Source organism: Pecten maximus, chromosome 9, assembly GCF_902652985.1.
Source record: "Pecten maximus chromosome 9, xPecMax1.1, whole genome shotgun sequence".
Taxonomy (NCBI): domain Eukaryota; kingdom Metazoa; phylum Mollusca; class Bivalvia; order Pectinida; family Pectinidae; genus Pecten; species Pecten maximus.
This window is the reverse complement of record NC_047023.1, coordinates 22,845,785-22,866,465: the sequence shown is the minus strand read 5'-3', so window position 1 is coordinate 22,866,465 and position 20,681 is coordinate 22,845,785. Positions and strand designations below refer to the sequence as shown.

The 20,681-nt window shown below is 40.8% G+C and overlaps 1 protein-coding gene across 1 annotated transcript in view; it reads right to left on the bottom strand.

The window, feature by feature from the left end:
- The window catches only part of LOC117334348 (ADAMTS-like protein 4), an 89,622-nt gene that overhangs the window by 7,532 nt on the left and 61,409 nt on the right, over positions 1-20,681 (bottom strand). Inside the window, exons 2-5 of the mRNA XM_033893907.1 lie at positions 5,756-5,945; positions 4,898-5,067; positions 3,210-3,783; positions 2,680-2,809 (exon numbers count right to left, since the gene is read on the bottom strand). Coding sequence (XP_033749798.1) covers positions 2,680-2,809; positions 3,210-3,783; positions 4,898-5,067; positions 5,756-5,945 — 1,064 coding nt within the window. The remainder of the gene's footprint in view (positions 1-2,679; positions 2,810-3,209; positions 3,784-4,897; positions 5,068-5,755; positions 5,946-20,681) is intronic.

Genomic DNA, 20,681 nt, shown 5'->3' with positions numbered 1-20,681 from the left:
AAGTCAATGTCAGTTCAATAATATAGTCTAAGCAAGTAGAACATCTGAACCTATTGTACTAATATATCAGAAAAATGTTGCTAAATGCTAAAACAGCTTTAATGGTACAAATTAGATAAATCAGGCAAAATTATTTTAGAACCTTACTGGTACCGGATATGTATTTTTATCTAAAAATCGTCAGAGATGCTAGAACATCTCATTGCCCCCTCATCACCCTTCCTTTTTCACGAAAAAAGTTTCTTACTGGGTAAGTTTGTACTTGCATGGGTGTTATCAGGGAGTAAATGAGAATGGAAGGCATTTTTGGAGACTTCTCAGGTTAATTGCTTATTAGAGAGTTTTTGTGATCACAGGGAAGAAAATATGTGGTTACTGCTGGTCAAGTTCAGAGAACGTCACTTAATAGAGTTAAAATATCCAGTGTATAGCAAAAAATGCTAGGAGGGAATTGAAATGGTTGCTTAGAACAGAGGGTTGCCTAAAAGAGTTGATTGCTTGGACAGACTCAACTGTATAACCATTCTGTACTAAAATGTAAAAGCTCACTTTCATTTTAGCTTTGCAGTGCATTTCAGAGTACACTGTATATATACAATGTATTCCCTAATTTTAAAGCCTTCAGGTGTTTTTTTCATTGAATATCAGAAAGCAATGTAACAAAAAAAAAAAAAAAAAAAATTTTACTTATATAAAAAAAAAAAAAAATCAAATTGTTTCTTACATGTTAAATTTTTTTTTTCAAAAGTTACTACATGGAGGGGATAATAAAAGTGTATCAAAGCAAGCATACAGGACAAAGCAATACATGTCCCTAGCTAGCTACTGCAGCTTCCAGCCCCCACTTAAAATGGTAACAATGACCTTGATCTTGACCCCAAATCCCTGAAGATATTATGGTCCTTTATCATTGTGTGAAGTTTGATAAAAATCAATTAAGGAATGAGGCCACTAGAGCGCTGACAAACTTTGATGTGATGGAGAGGAAACCTATAGTCTCCCTGACTTGGTTTCACCTGTAGGGAATTATATATAATGAGCCTTAAATACAGGTGTGTGGTCTTATTTTGCAATGGTAAAATACCACACTGGTATATATGCTCAAATGGATGTCTATCACCTGTAAAACACTATAATTAGCAAAATGGGGACATAAATTTTTCAATTACCAGGTGAATTTACAGCCAGAGTAACAGAGAGTGGATTAGACATCGGATGTCAATTGCATCTGTCATCTGTGTGTGACCAGAATGGGGACACTGCTAAGAATCTCAGGTAGACAGCATGTTCCCATATAAACTGTGTATAGATACAATGTTAATCCATGTAATATGTGTTACAGAGACAAGGTCGCGTGTACTTTAGGGCGGAGGTGTCACACCTCCATGTTTAAACTTATACCTGCCTCCTCATCATCTTGTCAACAGGTAAAGCAGGTAGCTCTAAATTCATTTCTCACGTAAAATCACGTGTAATTACGTAAAATTACGTTACCTGAGTGGGTGGCTTAACAAAGGTGTTACTGGCACGATCAGATTTCAGATACTACACTTAAAACTCATCTATCTCATCAATTAGCATTTCATTACATGGAATAATGTTTAATTTAAAATGTGATGCTGCAATTACAGCTCCATCTAATGAAGGCAATTTTCACATCAATGTCTAAATCTGTTAAAATGAATGATTTCAACATGCATTTAAGAAAAAAATATCAGATGAATACTAGTGTAAATAAAAAACTTGATAGCAACAACATCATTTAATACTACACAGATCTGCAACTAAAACTGTACATCTAAAAAAAAAATTCTTCCTGGGAAAATTTTTTTTTGTTACGCAGGCTGTTTTTAACCTTCAACATGGTTTACAACAATTCTTGTTTAACAAACCACTACTCTGAGGGGATTTTCCAGTTGGAGAGTTTATCTGTCACTCTGAGGGGATTTTCCAGTTGGAGAGTTTATCTGTCACTCTGAGGGGATTTTCCAGTTGGAGAGTTTATCTGTCACTCTGAGGGGGAAATTCCAAGCTGGAGAGTTTATCTGTCACTCTGAGGGGGAAATTTCAAGCTGGAGAGTTTATCTGTCACTCTGAGGGGGAATTTATCTGCTGGAGAGTTTATCTGTCACTCTGAGGGGGAAATTTCAAGCTGGAGAGTTTATCTGTCACTCTGAGGGGGAATTTATCTGCTGGAGAGTTTATCTGTCACTCCGAGGGGGAAGTTTTCCAGTTAGAGAGTTTATCCGTCACTCTGAGGGGGAATTTATCTGCTGGAGAGTTTATCTGTCACTCTGAGGGGGAATTTATCTGCTGGAGAGTTTATCTGTCACTCTGAGGGGGAATGTTCCAGTTAGAGAGTTTATCTGTCACTCTGAGGGGGAATTTTCAAGCTGGAGAGTTTATCTGTCACTCTGAGGGAAAATTCAGTTTTAATCAACCTTTAAGGGCTGTAGGTTTTCCTGTAAGTCAGGATGGGCATGATTAAAAAAAAGAACATCTCCTAAATTCAGACGGAATTTACCGTTAGTTATACATAGTCACAAGGCATTCCTTCTGTATTAATAATTAGCCATTAGTTTCACCATGACAGTGGTCAAGATCCTTTATTTTATTTTATATACATGTAGATTTGATGATAAAAAGGGTAGAATGAGTTTAGAATAAAAACAAATTTACTCTGGAGGACATGGTGACTTGTTACATGTGACGGTCTGTTTGGCGGGGCGCAGTGTTATGTCACAGTTGTCATCCGTAACCTGGACCTGTGTCGTTTTCAGCACACACACAATTTCTGTCTCCTGTGTACCTGAACATTGATCAAAAAAGAAAATATAATCTAATCATAACAAAAGACCTAATGGGCCTGTGTCCCTCAACTTTTACCAATCCAAAGTACAATAAATTTAAAAGTACATGTATGTAGATTACAGCTCACCCATTTATAAAGGATATATTACACAGAAATCGTGAAAATTTTAATCATTGACAAAAAAAAAAGTACATGTAACTATTTATGGAATCGGGACAATCAGGGTTAAGCTATTAATATTGATACAGATTTAACATTCCTTAGTTATCATTAAACTTATTGCACTCCAAAGCATATGAATCGAACCATTCGAGATAAGAAGCTGTAAATATGTTCAATATTGTTATCCTTAACCAGATCTGTTATCATACATAGCCTTGCTCCTTTCCTACCTTACCTGATCCACAAGAATGTGTACAAGCAGTGAAGCCTGATATCCTCCATGAATACAGACTCTGAAGGACAAGAGAGTTGTCCGACCCTGTTGGGATCTCTAGGGGCCGACTCCTGCCTCCCTCCCCACCGGTCAGTTCCTCCGTGTGGTCAGTGTACTGTGGGATTACCCCATATCTCACACTTTGTCCTGCTGACCGTAAAGCCTGGTAACCGGAGTCTGTTTCCAAAGGAGACACATACTCTGGGTGTGGTTGGAGGCGAATATTTCCAGGTTGTTGTTGATCAAATCTACCCTTTGACCCCAAATATGTAGATGGCGGCACAGCTGATTGGTGAGAAAAGCTGGAATCAGTCTTTATACTAGAATGCTCTTCATTGTTATTCTGATTCAGAGCAGTGCTTGAATGGTTTTGTGTGTTTGAGGACGGGTGATGTGTCCGGCGATGATGATGACCATGGCGATGCCTATGAACGTTTTGCCCGGCGGGGACCAGATTGGTGGGAGATGTATACTCCACATTGGGGGGCAGGGTGAAATCGTATGTGATACCTTCATTTGTCCATGCATACAATAGCTGTGGAACAAAAGAAAAAACATTTGTTAAATATGTACAAGATTAGAAGCATATGTGTTATCAACAAAAGGAATAATAAAAAATATCCTGGCCATGTTAGGGCTTGAACTACTGACCTCTGGCTTACTATTGGTGTACACTGTCCCTACAAGAAGGCAAAGGTAATTTTCTATAAGTCTGAAGCAGCTAAGGTAATTGACCTTACATACTGTAGTACCCTCTTCTCTGGGTAGTTAGTGGTAAGTAACTGATATTGTAATTGTTGTTTAAAGCATATTATTTAGCAGAAAGACAATGTGATTTATGATTACATCAATAATTGTTGAATGCAGCTTAGCTGATTTTGTTTACAAATGTCGTAAACAAAATAGGTGCATTTCAGTCATTTTTTATGGTTGCCAGGAGAATAGGGAACAGTTTTATATAGAGTACACTTTCTACTTTTAAACATCATTGCATCAGCATGTCTTCTATTTTCACCTGAATTAATGCTTCTGATGAATGTAATATGACTAGAAAAAACTTTGAAAACAATTTGAGACTGAATGAATTTCACAGCAATTTACTATGTAGTCAAATGATACATTATATATATATATACATGTGTGTGTATCAGACATACTAACTGTACTAAAGTAGGACATACCTGTACTAAAGTGGGACATACCTGTACTAAAGTGGGACATACCTGTATTAAAGTAGGACATACCTGTACTAAAGTGGTACATACCTGTACATAGTGGGACATACCTGTAATAAAGATGGACATACCTGTACTTTAGTGGGACATGCCTGTAATAAAGATGGACATACCTGTACTTTTGTGGGACATACCTGTACTTTAGTGGGACATACCTGTACTTAAGTGGGACTTACCTGTAATTAATTGGGACATAACAGTACTTCTGTACTTTAGTGGGACATACCTGTACTTTAGTGGGACATACCTGTACTTAAGTGGGACTTACCTGTAATTAATTGGGACATAACAGTACTTCAGTGGACATACCTGTACTAAAGTGGGACATACCTGTACTTAAGTGGGACATACCTCTACTTTTGTGGGACATACCTCTACTTTTGTGGGACATACCTGTATCATAATTAAACATACCTGTACAGTAACCTTATGTTTGAGTGGTCCCCGTGCCCAGATACACTCGTTGGGACACCTGGAGCTGTCTCTGTCATACTGAAACCGTGTTCCTGCCCCAAGGTACTCCCCTGGTTTGTTCTTTACCCATCTACCATTCAATATCCAGTGCCCTTTGTTACCTTTTAAAGCTGTAAAATTGGAAAAAAAGAATGCAACTATCAAAATCTTGAAGCTCATCCAGGAAAAATGCAACAGGTGTGGTACATTATATCTCCTGAATTGTTCATAAATACCTGTGTATTTTGTGGTTGAATCAATACCCTTTAAGATGATTACCTTCAAATACTGTACATGTAAATGTATTTATGTTTTAATATGTCAGAGTCATCTTCCTTAAGTTTGATGTCACCATACCTACATTATAGGATTTTCCTTAAGGGTATATGCATCAGAGCATATTTGTTATTTGTGTAAGAGTTATCTCCCGTATGATTGATTTGATGTCACAATAAATATAGGGTTGCTAAAGGGTACATGTATATGTATCAATACATTTGTAATTTGTCTTAGAGTTATCTCCCTTACAATTTATGTCACCATAAATATAGGATCTCCCTTAAAGGTATATGCATCAGTACATTTGTGATTTTTGTAAGAGTTGTCTCCCTTACAATTGATTTAACTTGTGATTGTGATTTGTGTAAGAGTTATCTCCCTTACATCAATATTTACTGATCACTATTATATCTTATTTAAATGAAAATTATCAAATTTAAGATCATGGATGTTATCTTCCAAAAGTGTACCAAACCCCCTTAAATAATTGATGTTTGGATATTTCAGATAAAGTACTTATAATTACATCTTTTTACTTACCCAGGTAGTTCCTGCTGGTTTTGAGTTCTGTGATATTGACGTTACACGCCCCTTCTGGTATATCTATAACAGGATGGTAGCCCTGGCTGAGATATTTGACAGTGTAGATGCCGGTGATCTTCCGACATCTCAGTATGCCACGGTCACATTGGGAACAAGTACTCTCACCCCTCACCAGTGAGCATGCCACCTACACACATAAAAATAAATATAGAAATCAGACTACTATAAACAATTCATTACACTCAAATGATACAAATGTGTAAGTTTAGCAAAATATAATATTAAACATGCCAGCTACACACAATAAGTTTATACAGAACAGGTAGGTAAAATACTGTATATTTGCTGGCTGACAAAACAGGTCAATTAAGGTGACAGGGATTTTTCTCACTGGTTTGGGAAGGAGCCTTTTTGTCTCATTTTGGTAAGAAAACTGATGAACTGGAGAACATTTTTTTAGAGTATATGGTGGATTTTGGGAATTAAATGGCTTAAATATGAAATAATTTCAATCTGGAATGGGGCCTGGAATTAACGGCCCCAGAAAGCCCTCAGAAAAGCCCTGGGTGACCATATATTACAGGTCTTTCTTAGACTAAAACAATTACCCCGATAACATTTTTGACTTTTTGAGGTGATAACTGGTGGCCATACCAGAGTCAGCTACAAATAAGTATGAGTATGTACAAGTGTATATGACTCGAGTGTGTCTGGCAAGAAAATGTCTCTCAAGATGGGGAATTATTTTATAAGTCTTCCATCATGGCTAAGGCGAACAAGGTCTGTCAAATAAGTACTTGGTGCTAAGATGAAGGATATCGGATCTTATTTACATAAACAATGGGGTAATGGTGCAGATGATATTTCATCGATCTCTTCCAAACAACACAAACTACCCATGAAGGTTTTCTCTATGTGTTCTATCAAAATGTAAGGTATAGTATGAACACACAGTAAGAGTTGTCTTTCTTTGTTTAAACTCTGCACAAAAAAAACCAAAAAAAAAACATGATGACATGCAAAATGTTATAAAATACATAATTATACACTACATTCCAAATATTTTAAAGGTAGATAGCAGCTATATTATATTCTGGAAATTTGATACCAGAAATCGAGATAAACTTCCTTTTAACATTCGTATGACAAAATCTTCATATTAAACACACACTATCTACTCTCATTTACTCACACAAGTCATTCCAGTAAAGGTTTAATAGCTTTATAAAGTTCACCAGTTATGATACCTTCTGAAATTTCAAGCATAGATGATGAATGAAGAAAGATCATTAAATGCATGGTTTTATGCTTTATTACATAACTGATCAGGGTCAGTCAGTCTGGTGCCAAATGGCCTGCGGTGTTCCATTATCTTTACAACATACCCTAAATATTTCCTTCTCTATCTTAACTCCAACAAGTACATAGTCATCAAATCTAAATAAACAGGTTACATGTCCTTTTTACGTTTATGATTGAAATAATTTTTTACCTATATATGTGTCCACACTGGGGCTCAAAGCACTGACCTCTTGCTTTCTTAAGGGTTTGACTTACAGAATATATTTATTTGAAGTTGTAGGAATCTTTGAAGTAAATTAAGACACACTAACAAAATATAAGGTAACCAGGACTACATTTATAATGAGACATCTCGATCAACAGGGGTGTAACCATGGTAATAGTTATAGACATAACCATAAACAGGGGCGTAACCAGGGTAATAGTTATAGACATCACCATAAACAGGGGCGTAACCAGGGTAATAGTTATAGACATCACCATAAACAGGGGCGCAACCAGGGTAATAGTTATAGACATAACCATAAACAGGGGCGTAACCAGGGTAATAGTTATAGACATCACCATAAACAGGGGCGTAACCAGGGTAATAGTTATAGACATAACCATAAACAGGGGTGTAACCAGGGTAATAGTTATGGTCATCACCATAAACAGGGGTGTAACCAGGGTAATAGTTATAGACATAACCATAAACAGGGGCGTAACCAGGGTAATAGTTATGGTCATCACCATAAACAGGGGCGTAACCAGGGCAATAGTTATAGACATCACCATAAACAGGGGTGTAACCAGGGTGATAGTTACAGATGTCACCATAAACAGGGGTGTAACCAGGGTAATAGTTATAGACATCACCATAAACAGGGGTGAAACCAGGATAATAGTTATAGATGTCACCATAAACAGGGGTGTAACCAGGGTAATAGTTATAGATGTCACCATAAACAGGGGTGTAACCAGGGTGATAGTTACAGATGTCACCATAAACAGGGGTGTAACCAGGGTAATAGTTACAGACATCACCATAAACAGGGGCGTAACCAGGATAATAGTTATAGATGTCACCATAAACAGGGGTGTAACCAGGGTGATAGTTATAGATGTCACCATAAACAGTGGTGTAACCAGGGTAATAGTTATGGATATCACCATAAACAGGGGTGTAACCAGGGTAATAGTTACAGATGTCACCATAAACAGGGGTGTAACCAGGGTAATAGTTATAGATGTCACCATAAACAGGGGTGTAACCAGGGTAATAGTTACAGACTTCACCATAAACAGGGGTGTAACCAGGGTAATAGTTATAGATGTCACCATAAACAGGGGTGTAACCAGGGTAATAGTTATGGTCATCACCATAAACAGGGGTGTAACCAGGGTAATAGTTATAGACATAACCATAAACAGGGGTGTAACCAGGGTAATAGTTATGGTCATCGCCATAAACAGGGGTGTAACCAGGATAATACTTACAGACATCACCATAAACAGGGGCGTAACCAGGGTGATAGTTATAGATGTCACCATAAACAGGGGCGTAACCAGGATAATAGTTATAGATGTCACCATAAACAGGGGTGTAACCAGGGTGATAGTTATAGATGTCACCATAAACAGGGGTGTAACCAGGGTAATAGTTATAGATGTCACCATAAACAGGGGTGTAACCAGGGTAATAGTTATGGTCATCACCATAAACAGGGGTGTAACCAGGGTAATAGTTATAGACATAACCATAAACAGGGGTGTAACCAGGGTAATAGTTATAGACATAACCATAAACAGGGGTGTAACCAGGGTAATAGTTATAGATGTCACCATAAACAGGGGTGTAACCAGGGTAATAGTTATGGTCATCACCATAAACAGGGGTGTAACCAGGGTAATAGTTATGGTCATCACCATAAACAGGGGTGTAACCAGGGTAATAGTTACAGATGTCACCATAAACAGGGGTGTAACCAGGGTAATAGTTATGGTCATCACCATAAACAGGGTGTAACCAGGGTAATAGTTATAGATGTCACCATAAACAGGGGTGTAACCAGGGTAATAGTTATAGACGTAACCATAAAAAGGGGCGTAACCATGGTAATAGTTATGGACGTCACCATTAACAGGGTGTAAACAGGGTGATAGTTATGGACCAGCAGGGTAATATAGTTACAGACGCCATGATCAGAGTGGCATAACAGGGGCAATAGATAGGTGTTAACACCATAGCAATCAATCAGCAAGGGTACAACTAGGGCAACAGCTCCCATGTAGACCTCCAGATCAGCCATGGCTTACGCAGGACTATATATTTATGAGATTGATTTATTTAACATCAGATTTCACATAAATGAATGGTCTTTATGCTACAGAGAAAAATTACATCATTATATTAGCAAAATGAGATACACAAAGTACATGTTTTATCTGGCCGATTTAGCCAGGAACATAATTATTACATTAATGTGGAATCATCAGTCAGAAACAAATTCAATCAGGAAACAATAAAGATAAGAACTCATTCACTAATGTTAATAGTGTTCATAAAACAGTTAAAGATAGTGGGTTATGTAATGTACAAAAAAGGTAGGACCAATCACTCCACACTCACTGGGAACATGTGTGTCTGACTACAACACTCACTGGGACTGTGTGTGTCTGACTACAACACTCACTGGGACTGTGTGTGTCTGACTACAACACTCACTGGGACTGTGTGTCTGACTACAACACTCACTGGGACTGTGTGTCTGACTACAACACTCACTGGGACTGTGTGTGTCTGACTACAACACTCACTGGGACTGTGTGTGTCTGACTACAACACTCACTGGGACTGTGTGTGTCTGACTACAACACTCACTGGGACTGTGTGTGTCTGACTACAACACTCACTGGGACTGTGTGTCTGACTACAACACTCACTGGGACTGTGTGTGTCTGACTACAACACTCACTGAGACAGTGTGTGTCTGACTACAACACTCACTGGGACTGTGTGTGTCTGACTACAACACTCACTGGGACTGTGTGTGTCTGACTACAACACTCACTGGGACTGTGTGTGTCTGACTACAACGCTCACTGGGACCGTGTGTGTCTGACTACAAAACTCACTGGGACCGTGTATGTCTGACTACAACACTCACTGGGACAGTGTGTGTCTGACTACAACACTCACTGGGACTGTGTGTGTCTGACTACAACACTCACTGGGACCGTGTGTGTCTGACTACAACACTCACTAGGACTGTGTTTCTGACTACAACACTCACTGGGACTGTGTGTGTCTGACTACAACACTCACTGGGACTGTGTGTCTGACTACAACACTCACTTGGACTGTGTGTGTCGGACTACAACACTCACTGGGACTGTGTTTGTCTGACTACAACACTCACTGGGACTGTGTGTCTGACTACAACACTCACTGGGACTGTGTGTGTCTGACTACAACACTCACTGGGACCGTGTGTGTCTGACAGTCTCTGGGACCGTGTGTCTGACTACAACACTCACTGGGACCGTGTGTGTCTGACTACAACACTCACTGGGACTGTGTGTGTCTGACTACAACAGTCACTGGGACCGTGTGTGTCTGACTACAACACTCACTGGGACCGTGTGTGTCTGACTACAACACTCACTGGGACTGTGTGTGTCTGACTACAACACTCACTGGGACTGTGTGTCTGACTACAACACTCACTTAGACTGTGTGTCTGACTACAACACTCACTGGGACTGTGTGTGTCTGACTACAACACTCACTGGGACTGTGTGTCTGACTACAACACTCACTGGGACTGTGTGTCTGACTACAACACTCACTGGGATCGTGTGTGTATGACTACAACACTCACTGGGACTGTGTGTGTCTGACTACAACACTCACTGGGACTGTGTGTCTGACTACAACACTCACTGGGACAGTGTGTCTGACTACAACACTCACTGGGACTGTGTGTGTCTGACTACAACACTCACTGGGACTGTGCCTCTGACTACAACATTCACTGGGACCGTGTGTGTCTGACTACAACACTCACTGGGACTGTGTGTGTCTGACTACAACACTCACTGGGACTGTGTGTGTCTGACTACAACACTCACTGGGACTGTGTGTCTGACTACAACACTCACTGGGACTCTGTGTCTGACTACAACACTCACTGGGACTCTGTGTCTGACTACAACACTCACTGGGACTGTGTGTGTCTGACTACAACACTCACTGGGACCGTGTGTGTCTGACTACAACACTCACTGGGACTGTGTGTGTCTGACTACAACACTCACTGGGACTGTGTGTGTCTGACTACAATACTCACTGGGACTGTGTGTGTCTGACTACAACACTCACTGGGACCGTGTGTGTCTGACTACAACACTCACTGGGACTGTTTGTCTGACTACAATACTCACTGGGACTGTGTGTGTCTGACTACAACACTCACTGGGACTGTATGTGTCTGACTACAACACTCACTGGGACTGTGTGTGTCTGACTACAACACTCACTGGGACCGTGTGTGTCTGACTACAACACTCACTGGGACTGTGTGTGTCTGACTACAACACTCACTGGGACTGTTTGTGTCTGACTACAACACTCACTGGGACTGTTTGTGTCTGACTACAACACTCACTGGGACTGTGTGTGTCTGACTACAACACTCACTGGGACCGTGTGTGTCTGACTACAACACTCACTGGGACTGTTTGTGTCTGACTACAACACTCACTGGGACTGTGTGTGTCTGACTACAACACTCACTTAGACTGTGTGTCTGACTACAACACTCACTGGGACTGTGTGTGTCTGACTACAACACTCACTGGGACTGTGTGTCTGACTACAACACTCACTGGGACTGTGTGTGTCTGACTACAACACTCACTGGGACTGTGTGTGTCTGACTACAACACTCACTGGGACTGTGTGTGTCTGACTACAACACTCACTGGGACTGTGTGTGTCTGACTGCAACACTCACTGGGACCGTGTGTGTCTGACTACAACACTCACTGGGACTGTATGTGTCTGACTACAATACTCACTGGGACTGTGTGTGTCTGACTACAACACTCACTGGGACCGTGTGTGTCTGACAGTCACTGGGACCGTGTGTCTTACTACAACACTCACTGGGACCGTGTGTGTCTGACTACAACACTCACTGGGACTGTGTGTGTCTGACTACAACACTCACTGGGACTGTGTGTCTGACTACAACACTCACTGGGACTGTGTGTCTGACTACAACACTCACTGGGACTGTGTGTGTCTGACTACAACACTAACTGGGACTGTGTGTCTGACTACAACACTCACTGGGACTGTGTGTCTGACTACAACACTCACTGGGACTGTGTGTGTCTGACTACAACACTCACTGGGACCGTGTGTGTCTGACTACAACACTCACTGGGACTGTGTGTGTCTGACTACAACACTCACTGGGACTGTGTGTGTCTGACTACAATACTCACTGGGACTGTGTGTGTCTGACTACAACACTCACTGGGACTGTTTGTCTGACTACAATACTCACTGGGACTGTGTGTGTCTGACTACAACACTCACTGGGACTGTATGTGTCTGACTACAACACTCACTGGGACTGTGTGTGTCTGACTACAACACTCACTGGGACTGTGTATGTCTGACTACAACACTCACTGGGACTGTGTGTGTCTGACTACAACACTCACTGGGACTGTGTGTGTCTGACTACAACACTCACTGGGACTGTGTGTCTGACTACAACACTCACTGGGACTGTGTGTGTGTGACAACACTCACTGGGACTGTGTGTGTCTGACTACAACACTCACTGGGACTGTGTGTGTCTGACTACAACACTCACTGGGACTGTTTGTGTCTGACTACAACACTCACTGGGACTGTGTGTGTCTGACTACAACACTCACTGGGACTGTGTGTGTCTGACTACAACACTCACTGGGACTGTGTGTCTGACTACAACACTCACTGGGACTGTGTGTGTGTGACAACACTCACTGGGACTGTTTGTGTCTGACTACAACACTCACTGGGACTGTATGTGTCTGACTACAACACTCACTGGGGCTGTGTGTGTCTGACTACAACACTCACTGGGACTGTGTGTGTCTGACTACAACACTCACTGGGACTGTGTGTGTCTGACTACAACACTCACTGGGACTGTGTGTGTCTGACTACAACACTCACTGGGACCGTGTGTGTCTGACTACAACACTCACTGGGACTGTATGTGTCTGACTACAATACTCACTGGGACTGTGTGTGTCTGACTACAACACTCACAGGGACCGTGTGTGTCTGACAGTCACTGGGACCGTGTGTCTTACTACAACACTCACTGGGACCGTGTGTGTCTGACTACAACACTCACTGGGACTGTGTGTGTCTGACTACAACACTCACTGGGACTGTGTGTGTCTGACTACAACACTCACTGGGACAGTGTGTGTCTGACTACAACACTCACTGGGACTGTGTGTGTCTGACTACAACACTCACTGGGACTGTGTGTCTGACTACAACACTCACTGGGACCGTGTGTCTGACTACAACACTCACTGGGACTGTGTGTGTCTGACTACAACACTCACTGGGACTGTGTGTCTGACTACAACACTCACTGGGACTGTGTGTGTCTGACTACAACACTCACTGGGACCGTATGTGTCTGACTACAACACTCACTGGGACTGTGTGTGTCTGACTACAACACTCACTGGGACCGTGTGTGTCTGACTACAACACTCACTGGGACTGTGTGTGTCTGACTACAACACTCACTGGGACTGTTTGTGTCTGACTACAACACTCACTGGGACTGTGTGTGTCTGACTACAACACTCACTTAGACTGTGTGTCTGACTACAACACTCACTGGGACTGTGTGTGTCTGACTACAACACTCACTGGGACTGTGTGTCTGACTACAACACTCACTGGGACTGTGTGTGTCTGACTACAACACTCACTGGGACTGTGTGTGTCTGACTACAACACTCACTGGGACTGTGTGTGTCTGACTACAACACTCACTGGGACTGTGTGTGTCTGACTGCAACACTCACTGGGACCGTGTGTGTCTGACTACAACACTCACTGGGACTGTATGTGTCTGACTACAATACTCACTGGGACTGTGTGTGTCTGACTACAACACTCACTGGGACCGTGTGTGTCTGACAGTCACTGGGACCGTGTGTCTTACTACAACACTCACTGGGACCGTGTGTGTCTGACTACAACACTCACTGGGACTGTGTGTGTCTGACTACAACACTCACTGGGACTGTGTGTCTGACTACAACACTCACTGGGACTGTGTGTCTGACTACAACACTCACTGGGACTGTGTGTGTCTGACTACAACACTAACTGGGACTGTGTGTCTGACTACAACACTCACTGGGACTGTGTGTCTGACTACAACACTCACTGGGACTGTGTGTGTCTGACTACAACACTCACTGGGACCGTGTGTGTCTGACTACAACACTCACTGGGACTGTGTGTGTCTGACTACAACACTCACTGGGACTGTGTGTGTCTGACTACAATACTCACTGGGACTGTGTGTGTCTGACTACAACACTCACTGGGACCGTGTGTGTCTGACTACAACACTCACTGGGACTGTTTGTCTGACTACAATACTCACTGGGACTGTGTGTGTCTGACTACAACACTCACTGGGACTGTATGTGTCTGACTACAACACTCACTGGGACTGTGTGTGTCTGACTACAACACTCACTGGGACCGTGTGTGTCTGACTACAACACTCACTGGGACTGTGTGTGTCTGACTACAACACTCACTGGGACTGTTTGTGTCTGACTACAACACTCACTGGGACTGTGTGTGTCTGACTACAACACTCACTGGGACTGTGTGTGTCTGACTACAACACTCACTGGGACTGTGTGTCTGACTACAACACTCACTGGGGCTGTGTGTGTCTGACTACAACACTCACTGGGACTGTGTGTGTCTGACTACAACACTCACTGGGACTGTGTGTGTCTGACTACAACACTCACTGGGACTGTGTGTGTCTGACTACAACACTCACTGGGACTGTGTGTGTCTGACTACAACACTCACTGGGACCGTGTGTGTCTGACTACAACACTCACTGGGACTGTATGTGTCTGACTACAATACTCACTGGGACTGTGTGTGTCTGACTACAACACTCACAGGGACCGTGTGTGTCTGACAGTCACTTGGACCGTGTGTCTTACTACAACACTCACTGGGACCGTGTGTGTCTGACTACAACACTCACTGGGACTGTGTGTGTCTGACTACAACACTCACTGGGACTGTGTGTGTCTGACTACAACACTCACTGGGACAGTGTGTGTCTGACTACAACACTCACTGGGACTGTGTGTGTCTGACTACAACACTCACTGGGACTGTGTGTGTCTGACTACAACACTCACTGGGACTGTGTGTGTCTGACTACAACACTCACTGGGACAGTGTGTGTCTGACTACAACACTCACTAGGACTTTGTGTGTCTGACTACAACACTCACTGGGACTGTGTGTGTCTGACTACATCACTCACTGGGACTGTGTGTGTGTGACAACACTCACTGGGACAGTGTGTGTCTGACTACAACACTCACTGGGACTGTGTGTGTCTGACTACAACACTCACTGGGACTGTGTGTGTCTGACTACAACACTCACTGGGACTGTGTGTGTCTGACTACAACACTCACTGGGACTGTGTATGTCTGACTACAACACTCACTGGGACAGTGTGTGTGTGACAACACTCACTGGGACAGTGTGTGTCTGACTACAACACTCACTGGGACTGTGTGTGTCTGACTACAACACTCACTGGGACAGTGTGTGTCTGACTACAACACTCACTGGGACTGTGTGTGTCTGACTACAACACTCACTGGGACTGTGTGTGTCTGACTACAACACTCACTGGGACAGTGTGTGTCTGACTACAACACTCACTGGGACTGTGTGTGTCTGACTACATCACTCACTGGGACTGTGTGTGTGTGACAACACTCACTGGGACAGTGTGTGTCTGACTACAACACTCACTGGGACTGTGTGTGTCTGACTACAACACTCACTGGGACTGTGTGTGTCTGACTACAACACTCACTGGGACTGTGTGTGTCTGACTACAACACTCACTGGGACAGTGTGTCTGACTACAACACTCACTGGGACAGTGTGTCTGACTACAACACTCACTGGGACTGTGTGTCTGACTACAACACTCACTGGGACTGTGTGTGTCTGACTACAACACTCACTGTGAAACTGTAATCATGCATAAAAACATCAACCTTTGTTATTTAATGTCATTATTGCTGGACTTTACTTGATGTATCACACAATGTTGCTTACATCTGGCAATATGACTTCAAATAAGCCTGGGCTTAGTGTTCAACAAGAGGCCCATGGGACCTGCATAGCTCACCTGGATTTCAGTGATTTTGTGTCCCACCCCTTAAACCTACAGGAAGCAATGTTGATTGTTTTTACATAATGCTAAATCAGACCAAATCCTTTCATCCCTATTGAAGAAGGCTAACAGAAATATTAGGTACTTTGCATAAACCTGATAATCAATATTTGTCTGTCCTTAGAGACTTACAGACCAACAATGGACTGATGTTTTACACTACAATCATTCAACATGTCATCTAACAGAAGAGGTCAAATGCATCAAGGTCTCTTCAAATTTTACACTTGGTATAAAATGTTATCAAAACAAGACAATTTTGCAAATTGCAGTCCCCAACTGAATGTGAAATCATTTGAATATATGCCAATTATACATAGAGGATGAATTTGTGTAAGGAACTAATTCTACACACTGAATAATCAGTAGGTCACAGGAAGCTTGGTGCAAGTGAACTTATGCCCAAGTAAGATGAACCAATATCCCAAGTAAGATGAACCCATACCAAATAAGATGAACCTATACCCCAAATAAGATGAACCCATACCCCAAATAAGATGAACCTATTACCCTAGAAAGATGAACCTATACCCAGGTAAGATGAACCTGTACCCCAAGTAAGATGAACCTATACCCCAGGTAAGATGAACTGATACCCCAATTAAGATTAACCTATACCCCAAGTAAGATGAACCTGTACCCCAAGTAAGACCCCAGGTAAGATGAACTGATACCCCAATTAAGATTAACCTATACCCCAAGTAAGATGAACCTGTACCCCAAGTAAGATGAACCTATACTCCTAGTAAGATGAACTGATACCCCAAGTAAGATGAACCCATACTCCAAGTAAGATGAACCTATACTCCTAGTAAGATGAACCTATACTCCAAGTAAGATGAACCTATACTCCAAATAAGATGAACCCCATACCCCAAGTAAGATGAACCCATACCCCAAATAAGATGAACCTATACTCCTAGTAAGATGAACCCATACCCCAAGTAAGATGAACCTGTACCCCAAGTAAGATGAACCTATACCCCAAGTAAGATGAACCTATACCCCAAGTAAGATGAACCTGTACCCCAAGTAAGATGAACCTAAGATGTCCCAAGTAAAGATGAAACATGAAACAAATAAGACGTTCCAGTGACATTAGTTGGGCTGGAGATCAGACCTGAACATTTTTTTAAATGTAGGTCAAAGGTTAAAATGTAGGTCAGTGTGATATACTTTTGGTACATGAAGCACCACCTCATCTAGGTGATCCCAGGCCTCAAGTATGAAATTCCAGTCACATTTAATGTAGGAGACTGAGCCAGGACAAAGTGCTGAAGGATGGAAGAAAGGACAGACACAGCGAACAATATAGTCCCCTTGGCTCCCAGGGGAACTAAAAATAGCAGGAAACTTAAGCTGCAAGGTTGGAAAATGTTTCATTATTCTTTTTCTCATAACAAGTTTAATTCATTATACCTGTAGATAATGATCAGTATAAAAATATCTGCTATATTTGCTTTTAGTTTAGTAAAGATTGAATAATAGTTCACTTTTCAGAAAGGTACGTGCACTACAAAGGTTCTGTTGTTAAATTGCTTTTATATTTGTTTTAGGTTGTTAAACCTTCATTTATCAACTTTAATCACTTAGGAGTCAGGTCAGTGTGTTAAGATAAATCGCTAGCCATTGAGATCAATCAAACCTTACGTATTAAGAACCTGCTAATGATCATCAATCCTCTCTTATGTCTCGAATAACTAAGTATAGGGTCCCTGAAGGTTGATTCTTATCATAACGGGTGTACATTATCCCAAGGTGTGAATATGCCTATCTTTAATTTTTTGGCGGTACATTATTAAGAATCTAAGCCATCATTAATTATCTGTTAGTGCATACAGAACAGGACAGTCACGTAATTATATATTAAACGTGTCCACCTCTAAGATGGACGAGTTGTAGTATGATTCACACTAAATATATAGACATATCATGTTATACATCATCAGTGGTGTATAATGTGCTGTAAACTATAGGTCTCGAAGTGTCTCCATCACAACTGCACCAACACAAGAACAATCCACCCCGATACCTTCCTGTCACCCAGTCATTTAGGACGATCATCCTGTACAGTGCTAATAAGGTACTATAATTAGTTGACATAATTATGATGGATTAAATTTTGGAATTGTTTTGCACATAATCTTCACAATAATTATAATATAATAATTTGTAACTTTTTATAAACTGCTATAACACAGCAACTTACTTATCTCAAAGTGGTTCATATATTATCATCCATGGTTAATCGGCCTTTAGCTACATTTTGTACCAGCCAATGTCTTTTCTCAACTCCCTGAAGGACATACAGTCGGAGCTGCCATTTTGGCACTAATGGCTTACACACGACATTTCTTGCACTGCCCTACCTTGTATTCATTTACAGCTGAGTCGACTTGAACACAACGGAGTAAAATACATATCTTAATTATCTTAATTTATTAGCCCTGCATAGACCAATATAATGTGCCTCAAATAAGGCTATTTAAAGAAATTTGTTGGTTTAGACAGCTTTGTATACAAGTATCAAGAAATACTTGATGTAGATGGCAATGTTAATGTTACAACAAAAATAATCCACTATAAAAATTAGTGATAGCTTGTGATTTATTCAAAAAGATCAGTTAAAACTAGGTCAAACTGCAAATGTAAGGAATCTTCATATTTTTTCAATCAGGTTTTTTGTTGTTTAATTAACCTAGTTGTTATTCTATTCCCATGTATTAATTTTTCATTAACTTTTTCTAGTTTCAGGTTTTTCTGTTTAGGTCTTCATGGCCAGGAGCCGATCTTTGTAAATAAGAATTCCTGCTGTTTGTGCAGCAATGTTTTCCCTCTGTGGATTTCATTGATTTATATAACACTGCACACTGAGCTGTGTTGAGTACACAAAATTTACCCCAGATCTTTTTTAGTTTATATGTCAACAAGCACAGTACCCTATATATATTTTAAGAACAAAGCCGACAGACAAAAGTTTAAAAATGCCAAGTTGGTAATGTCAATAGTCTTCAAAGTCAGAGCACTTTACACTGTCAGAGAAAGGCTATCAGTTCTAATTTCAAATCACTGTAAAATTTATGCTTCTACCTGCAGCACATGTATGAAAGTAATTTATACGGACGTACATTGAGCTAAGTGTTGGCCATGACATTTCTTGTTGAGCTATTTATACTACAGACATTTAGATCTTCCATGGCAGTTTACATTAATCCGGAGACTTTTAAAAGTTTGTCAGCTGGTAGATTAATTTTGTAGTTGAGGATAATTTCTTAGGCATATAGCATGTAGATTTTCATAAAAAAACAAATGTGAATCATTGAGGAATTTTCAAATTTTCTTCTTAGATTGATCAATAAAAATAAATCATTTTGAGCAAAAATGACAAACTGTTTAACATTGATTGTGCTCAATGGGATCCATTGGTACACCTACACTTGTGTAATCCTACATATCAGCATTTTACCACTTTTCCTATGAAAAATTCCAAACATCTGCAAAATGTTTGGATAATTTGCAGGGATATATATTTTTATAACTGTTATTCAGAACTATTGAATTATTTCAAAAATGGACAAGCTAATTGCTGCTGTTCAATATATACATATGTAACATAATTGATTGTTCTAAGCCCATGCACTTCCAATTTTGAGTCAAAGTTTATCTTATTGTTCAGTATAATTATTTACATGAAACTATGTCATATATTTGTACGTATTTTAATTTGAGGGAGATATAAATTCTTCACAACTTCACTAAATAAAACATTTAAAAATTTCTTGGATGAAAGTAGCAATTTTTTTATTTATTTTTTTTTATCATTGAAATTGAGCTCAACACAATCAATGTTTCATGAAATATATGGCAATATAAAAAAAACTATAGGTAAAACGAAGTGAAAATTGGAAATATTTATTTTCTACCTCAAAATCACCCAATGAATTGACCCTTAGTTGATGGTATAATTTAAACAGATACTGTACCAGGTAATTTTGTGATATGACCCATCAGACATAAAAAAATTATACCACAACATTGTGTCACAGACAACTGTGATCAACAAGACAAAAGTAATGAATGGAAGC